The sequence below is a fragment of the Bactrocera latifrons genome, unplaced genomic scaffold (genome assembly GCF_001853355.1).
Source record: "Bactrocera latifrons isolate USDA-ARS-PBARC rearing strain unplaced genomic scaffold, ASM185335v1 scaffold_8, whole genome shotgun sequence".
Taxonomy (NCBI): domain Eukaryota; kingdom Metazoa; phylum Arthropoda; class Insecta; order Diptera; family Tephritidae; genus Bactrocera; species Bactrocera latifrons.
Window position 1 is genome coordinate 2,475,641 of NW_017537489.1, and position 8,706 is coordinate 2,484,346.

The 8,706-nt window shown below is 34.8% G+C and overlaps 1 protein-coding gene across 1 annotated transcript in view; it reads left to right on the top strand.

The window, feature by feature from the left end:
• Positions 1 to 7,437, top strand: part of LOC108976713 (probable G-protein coupled receptor Mth-like 8) — an 11,339-nt gene extending 3,902 nt beyond the window's left edge. The window contains exons 3-7 of the mRNA XM_018945975.1: positions 4,718 to 4,909; positions 4,987 to 5,208; positions 6,661 to 6,811; positions 6,891 to 7,103; positions 7,210 to 7,437. Coding sequence (XP_018801520.1) covers positions 4,718 to 4,909; positions 4,987 to 5,208; positions 6,661 to 6,811; positions 6,891 to 7,103; positions 7,210 to 7,264 — 833 coding nt within the window. The 3' untranslated portion in view covers positions 7,265 to 7,437. The remainder of the gene's footprint in view (positions 1 to 4,717; positions 4,910 to 4,986; positions 5,209 to 6,660; positions 6,812 to 6,890; positions 7,104 to 7,209) is intronic.
• Positions 7,438 to 8,706: the final 1,269 nt, after the last annotated feature.

Here is an 8,706-nt window from a genome sequence, read left to right on the forward strand (position 1 = left end):
CAAAAAAAATAAAAATAATTCAAAAATATTAAGAATAACAAATAAATTATAATAAAATAAAAACTAGTTAAAAATAGGTTTTGTGGTGGAGAAGAATTGCCACTTGCTCAAAAATTTTAAAGCAATAAAATTGGTGACATAAACAAAGTGCTACCAAATTCATACCAAAAAAATGAAAAGCTTACAGATGAACATATTTTTGAAAGGTGTTGCCACATGTTTATTTTTTTATATTACATTAATAATGATCAAATAAACCAAATATTGCAGAACGGACGATAAAAAACACAGACTTGAAAAATGTTATGAAGAGAATTGCCAATATTTTGAAAAATATTGCCAACTATTAACAAAAAAATATTTACTTAACATAAGCCTAAAATTTAAATTTATGAAATTAATAAAATATTATAATGCTGCTGTATACTATACTACACCTAGCTAAATCCGGCGAATACGGTGGTGGCACGATATTGGTTGAAAATTTTTTGAAAAACTTACGAAGAATCAAAGCGACGGTGCATATTCCGACATCTTTTCAAGAAAAGTTTCGCGCAAATAGCGTATATGGCATATAACACTTGAATAGTATTCCTTTTGACAGTTTGGCCGAGCGGAAAGAATTCGGAGAGCACCACATCTTCATAATCGAAGAAAACAGTCAACATAACCTTGATTTTCTACCTGATTTGACCTGGTTTTTTCGGCTTGGGCTCACTTTACCGCGATTATCGGCCGATTGTTAGTCTTGTTCGGGTCATAAGCATATGTAGATCTAAGACTCATCGCCAGTAATAATATGTTTCCTGACATCTTGGTAGCCGGAAGGCATTGTTTCACAGACGTTAATGTGACACACTTTTTCGAAAAAAATTAGTGATTTTGAAACAAATCATACTTTCCCTTTTTTTTTATCCCAAATGATATATCAGAATGGTTTTCACTGATTCTTACGATATTCCAACGATGCCAGTTAACGATGACAGACTGTTAAACGTCGACTGTTAAACGCAAATTTCTTTATTTTATTCACGTGTTGATCGTCAGTTGCTGACCATGGCCGTGGTTCATGGTCGACGCGTTCTCGACTGTCTTTGAATAATTTCTACCAGACGGAAACACTTACACGTGATAGACAATTGTCACCGAAGGCCATGTCCAAGATTCTGAATGTTTCAGTAATGATTATTTTATTGGATGATATTAGCGACTGTCACTGACAATCACACCAACCTAGAAGAAAATATTTTGACGAATTGATTTTCGATAAAAATTTATATTAAAAAGTCCCACAATAGTATGTGATGGGAAAATGTTTATTCGATTTAAAATGTCTTGGCATTGTCTCCAGCATTTATAATAAATTTATGTCCTATATAGTATGTAAATATTGTCTGATACTTTGCTGATGGCTATTAAAGTAACACGCCCACCAGCGTTGATGTCTAAGGGGAACTGCGCACTATTGGCACTTATGATTAAAATATTTTTAAAAATGCTTTTAGCCTTTTATTGCCGATTTCCGCCAAAAATAACTAATTTAAATAAGATATTCATATAATAAAATTCCACTACTATTTTTAGAGCTTAAGAAATTATATCTAGTTCTAAGGAATTTCTCTATTTTATATTTAAATGTATTGTATATATAAAAATGTATGTATGCATGTATGTGTGTATGGTCGATTTGGTTTGCGCACATGATCATATTTTCCAGCCACGTGTGAATTTGCAATTATTTTCATTTTTTAGTTAGCGCTACAATATTTTATCGCTAATCATACGCACACACATTCGTACTAAATGTGGATGTGTGTGTGTGAGTATTTTCATTTAATAATTGCAAGTAGCGCGCCCATTTGCTAACCGTTATTTGCTGTTGATCCAACAAATTGCATTTTGCTCAAAGCAAAACTAGAAATAACTACAACAAATCGATTTGCCACAAATTCGAACAACTGATTAAATGTAAACAAAGTTTATTGATTTTGGTTTTGGAAGAAAACACACAAATTTCATTTGCCAAAGTAAGCAACGGACCTTGTGAGTTTTCTCATAATTTATTGCGCGCCATATGAATGTTTGTAGGTATGTGTGTATGTGTTGGTATTTGGCGTATGTAATTACAGTGGAGTGTGAGCGGTATTGATTTGTAGTTAAATGGGCGTAATGTGTTATTAATTGCACATTAAGGTGGTGCGAAAAAATTAAATATGAGTTCTATATACATACATACATATCTGAGTATACTGTAGCAGTTGATTGCGTAGTTGGAAAACGCTTTGCATATTGAAGTTATGGAAGGTGACAACCCTAAAAGTATACACATATGCCTTTAAAATATTTTGTTTCCAATAATTTTTCGAAAAAATTTGGCATTTGAGTGCAATAATGGCAAAAACTTTATTTAACTTGAAACAGGTGGCAACTCTATTTAAAATATTTATTTTAAAGCAATTAGAAATCCGTTGTGGTTTGTAGCTATTTTAATATTTTTTAAGAAAACAAAATTTTAATTAAGAATTAAAAGTTTAAGAAAAAAATATTAAATTTAAGAAAAAAAATGTCTACTTTATATCCTACCTTACTCAAAGTGGCAACCTTAACGGAGGGAAAAAAACTTACATCTTGTGACTCCTTTGACACCAAATACAACATTATCCTTACTCAATATCAACATTTTTTATAGTGTTTGACGGTGAATTTTTTAACAGGTGGCAACTCTCTGCAAACTTTTACTTTAGTATTTTCAGTTAAAATGTCGTTCTAACTAGTACACTTCTCTTAATTAACTACTTTTGTTGGAAAAATTTGCAATTACTTACTTTTTTTGATCAAAGTGGCAACCCTAACCAACAAAACTTATATATCGTGACTCCAAATACTTTTAACACCAAATTCAATGTTATGCTTTACAATATCAACATTTTTCATAGTATTTTTAAATTTTTGAAAAAGGTGGCAGCTCTGTGCAAAACTTTATTTTAGTATTTTTCGATTAAACGGTCGTTCTAACCAGTGCGCATCTCTCAATTAACTCCCCTTGTTTTAAAAATTTGCAATTACTTACTTATGTTGCGCAAAGTGGCAACCCTCACTGTAAGGAACTTATCACAACGGGGTCCTTTGACAAGCATTTATATTTTTTTAGACAGGTGGCAACTATCTATTTATCAATTAAGTGGTCGCTCAAACCTATACACACCTCCCAATTACATACTTATATTGCAAAAATTGACAACCCTTAGTGAAAAGAACCAATAAAGTTCTATCATGGGAAGATCGAAACAAAGCAACTAAACCTTAAAAAACACTTTTTCTGTAGGCAGCGCAACATGGTATGGATACTAAGGAGATTTCTGCATAGAACATCTCTTTCACCTTGATTTATTCAAAGTAACAGAGAGTTTAATCCCCATAGAGGCAAAAAAGGAAGCCATGTGCTCTGTTGTTTACGTCTAAGAGATCTCAGATGAGAACTCCTTTAGATCGGTACCTGTAATGTTATTATACTATCTGCATTTCATGAAAACCCTTTCAACTTTCATTGGTATACAAGAACTAAGTTTTTATCTGTTTGGCAATTTTGCTAGTGATCCGATCTCGACTTCTCAAGCATTGGCTTGGATAGTAGTCCATGCCGAATTATATCAATATCAAAGTTTTCAATACAAGGACATGATTTAGATTATTCAGTTTGTACGGCAATTAAATGCTATTGAGCTCCGATATCGGCTGTTTTGCCAAATGAGCTGCTTCTTGGAGAGAAAAGGAAGTAAAGGATCGTTATCTTAAAAGCTGAGGACTATTTCGCGACAGACGGGCGCGTGGAAAGATGGACATAACTAAATCACGACACAGATCCAATATTTTTTCACAATAATAATAACTTCAGCGAAGAAGATTCCATAAAATGAAGAGACTGATATAATGGATACAATTTAACACGGACTCGAGTTTTAAGAGACACATATCTTTATTAGCGCCTTAAAAATCGGTTGGACTGACCTTCAGTGCGTTCAGCGTATTTTGTGTTTTTTATTCTCAGCTTCAACTCATTTTTGGAGTACCATTTGTTTGCTCAACAGTTTCGACGTTATATTCATAAGCCCCCGTTGCGTCGAGCTCTACTCGATGTCGTTTTTACAAAGGATGCTGGTGTTTTGATACGAATCTAACATTTACATGCAGCATACCCAAAGCATTTACCAAAATGTGTCGATACAAAAGAGCTGTTGAGTTCCGCTGCTATCTTTGGATACAAACACGACGATTTTCAATGACTACTTCCTTAATTTTATCGATGTAAACATCATTAAGAGAGGGTATAGGCTTTCGATGACTTCACGAGCTTCACTGAATGCTTTAAGCCACTCAAATATTTGAGCTCGTCATAAAATAGACGCTCTAAAACACTTCTGGCCTTAATTTTCTGCTAGTATAAAAGTATTTGATGGATCACCCTAATACGTGGGTATTTGTGAAAAAATAATTTCAAATAAATATTGAAAATCACATAATTCTGTGCAAAATGGAAAAGTTCAAAGCAAAAACCTATAGGCATTTATCTATTTTTAGGTATATTTACAGTTCAAAAAAGACCGTGATTAATGTTTCTATAAAAAACATTAAAAGTATTTAGTTTTTATGTTTCCGTTAAATAAATAAACATGTGTTTAGACTAGCCGCTGATTTATACGATTTGACTCGCCCACAGGTTTAATACTGACTGTCATCTGCATGTTTATCGTCCTCTTCATCTATCTATTCGCCAGTAATCTGCGCAACACATTCTACGGCGTTGCCATCAAGGTGTACACGCTGTGCATTATCTTCGGTTATTCGATAATGGCGCATCTGACGCTCACCGATCCTGCAGAATTTATGCCGTGGACTTGCATCAATTTACGTAAGTTTGATTTGAGGTTTTTACACTTTTTTTGGTATCCATTTTTTAATATTATTTAAATTTTCGCTCTTTTGCAGCCGCCTGTGTGATCATTTACTTGGTGTTATCCTTCTATATACTGAGCTTGATCAGTTTCAACTTTTATATGCATTTCCATGATATTATCATGTCGCGTCTAATGTTTTGGGTTATATTTTTTCCGATCGCTCTTTTGACGGTCGGTTGGTCGATATTCGCGGCAAACAATGACTATGATGGCAAGGCTATTTTTGGCGGCGGCGATACCTGTTGGTTCGATCGTAAGTTGAGAGCGAAAATTTGTAATAAAGAAAAATTCAATACTCGGCACAAATACCAAAAATTTCTTACATGAGCTTGATATTAATCAGTTAGTTTTTATGTTAGTTATATGTTCGAATAGTCCGATCTGAACAATTTCCACGGAGATTACCGAGTTTTTAAAAATATCTTCACAAATGAAAAAGTTTCCAAACATGAATTGGGATTCGATTGATTTTTTTATGCTAGTTAAATGCTATAGTGGTCCGATATCAGCGATTCCGACGAATGAGCGGCATCTTGGAGACACAAAGACGTGTGTAAAATTTCAAATCGATATCTCAAAAAGTGATAGAAGATAAATATAGTCGGACAGACAGGCGGACATAGCTCAACTGACTCAACTCGTCATGTTACTCTTTATGTTGTAGGGTCTCTAAACTCTGTTGGATCAGTATATTCGATGTGTGAGGGTCAGAGCATTAGAGCAAGCAGAGCAAGCGTACAAAATACAGCTTGTGTAAGAACTGAAACCGCTCGAACTTCTCAAAAGATATGCTTTACTTTATGCGCACTTGAAAAGTTCCAAGAAGATCCGAGGTTTTCTAGCCAAATTTTGTTCAGCGATTAGGCCCTTCTCTAGCTCAATAGTTATGAAAGCAAGCAAAATTGCTGCATTTGGGACGAAAACCAATTTGAAGGGATTCAAGAAATGAACTTTCATCTAGAAAAAACAACGGTTTAGTGTGGTTTGTGAGCCAGTGACATCATCGGTACATATGCCTTCAAAAATACTGCCGATGAGAAGGAAACCGTAAATGGCGACCGTTATAGCGCCATAATAACCGACTATTCGATGCCTGAATGGAAGCTCGTGCATTCGGGGACTTTTGACTTTATCAAGACGGCGCCACTTCTCACATATCGCATCATTCAATGGATTTATTGAGAGAATACTTCGGTGAGCAAATCGTATGATGCCACATAATTAGAGTGTTTCCTGTGGAAATATGTAAAGTCTAAAGTCTATAGTCTATGCGGACAACCCTGCTTCGATTCAGGTCTTGGCCCAGTCATCGGACTCAAGGGATGGACGATTTGAGCCGTAGTTTAAAAGAGATAATAATCAAAAAATAAATAATTCATTATATTTGAAGTTTTAAAAAGTAGGAAGCCTCGAAATAGATCACCCTTTAGCAGCTTAGCTTTATTTTTAACTATTATTAAATATGGTACGTCAATACAGTTGTAAATAGCGTCGTATGGGATCATTGAAGATGAGCCTGTTTGCTTTTTGTACTATTTTCAAGTTGTTCTAAAAGATCTGGTGTTTTGCGGTAGAAATATGATCAAGCTTGCTCTAAGCGTAAATAAACCACGCTACTATGCCTGCTTGTTTCGTATCTTAATGTCTTATCAAATATTAGTTTATGTTTTTTTTTTAAATGTCGTTTCGTCCAACTTTCTTTCAGCCCGCAACTGGTCCATCATGGTCTACTATTATGCGCCCATTTTCATCGCTTGTGTTATCTGCATATTTTTCTACATACTAACCTTGATTCATATCAGTGAAGGACAGGAGTATAACTTTCGTAAGGCTGCGGAAACCCTCGACGAGAATCGGTATTTATAAATTTATTGACTTTCATTTAAAGCCGCTTACATTTTAACCTCTCTTTTCTTTTACTACCCATCCTCACAGCTTTAAATCGTTCTTTAAGTTCTTTAGCTACACCTTCGTCGTCTTTTTGGCCTGTGTCACTTCGTTCGCCATCAATTACTATCGCGAAGATCCAACGCACATCAACTATGCCGTCTGTTTGTTCATCATTTTTCATGGCTTCGGCGCATTGTACGCTTTGATTGGGCAAAATCAGGAGGTACAAAACTTTTTGCGACGCATCGAGGATGATGTGTAAGTACGGAAGGTGCTATCGTGCTAAAAGATATTATTAAATATTTTTTTAATTCAAAACTTTTTTACAACAACAATTCTACAATATATAAACATAACTTTGCAGCAGCAGCGATGACGATGAGATGACGGACAGCGCCGTGCCCATGTCGGGCTTTTAAGCATTTCGGTTTATCTTTTTTTCAAGATCGGCCGCAATGTTGGGCAATTGATTATTATGGGTTTTGTTATTGTTTGAATGTAAATAAGTTGTTTTCAGAAGTGTACTTATGTACAAAATGTATGTTGTATTCTATAAATGTACTTATCTATAATAATAAAGCGTATAGTTCTTATGCAGTTATTATAAAAATATATTGGACTGTTTTTTATGGAATAAATAACTTTTTTTCCTTCTTACTTTCGACTAATATCACTTTTCACAGCAATCCACGAATAACCCAATACTATCAGATCTAAGTTTTAGGAACGGTCTACCACAGCACCATCATCGACCATTTAAGGTCTCTAGGAGTTCTGTTAGGTCTATCACAGCATCATCATTCTCTGCTTAAGGCCTCAAGGATATCTTTTAGGTCTACCACAACACCATCATCGATTGCTTAAAGACTCTAGGATTTTTGCTAGGTCTGCCACAGCACCATCATCGACTGCTTAAGGCCTCAAGGATATCTTTTAGGTACATCCTTCTCCAAATGCTATAAATAGTCTTATAGAAAATGGAAGAGACCCTTAAAGACTCATCTGTAGACACTTTCTTTCCTCTTCCTCTAAATTTGTGGACAGATCGGCTTAGCATTTCATAAACCTGAAAGCCTTCTGTTGTTGTTCTGGTCTATCGTCTATGAAAACTAAGAATCAGACCTCTAAACGTCCTTCCTCCAACTAATCGCATTTTGTAGTGGCCTTTCTTGCCTTCAAATATATTCATGCGAGTTAGTATCTTTTTTTGTGGTCAACGTATTCCATCAACTTTTTTCATCACATCATTAACCTTCCTTGGACCCCTGCAATTTTATTCCAATGCAAGTACATAACCAGAATTTTGATTTCACTTCACTTAGCAGAGACGCGAACCTTATTAAACAGTTGTGGAATTTTACGGCAGATGTCGCCACAGTATAACAATAAACTGTTCTCTTTTTGTTTGAAGGTGTTTGATGTTTTGATAATTCTGTTCCTAACGACTTTTGGATAAGCTTCAGAAACTGGAACTACTTATGTATATAACCATCTGGATTTCTAATTAAATAGGAGCAATTTCCACTTTGGAAGTACAGACTCGAATAAATGCTTGACAAAAGCGATAAAAAGATATTTGAATAGATTTGCAAAAAGACGAACTTATGGAAAAGCTGGTTGGCTGGTTTTATACTGTGCAAAGGTGAGATACGCTAATCTCGCCATTAAACAATGCAAGAGCCAGTAATTACATGCACAGATCAATTGAAAGCTACACGGTCTAACACATAAATAGATGTGTACATCAATCATTTATGCAAAGTGTTGATGATTCAACATATGATTTGGTTTTCAGGTGGTCAAACGAAGAAAACTCGATTTTTTGTATCGATATGTGACAATTGATGAGGCATGGATTGCT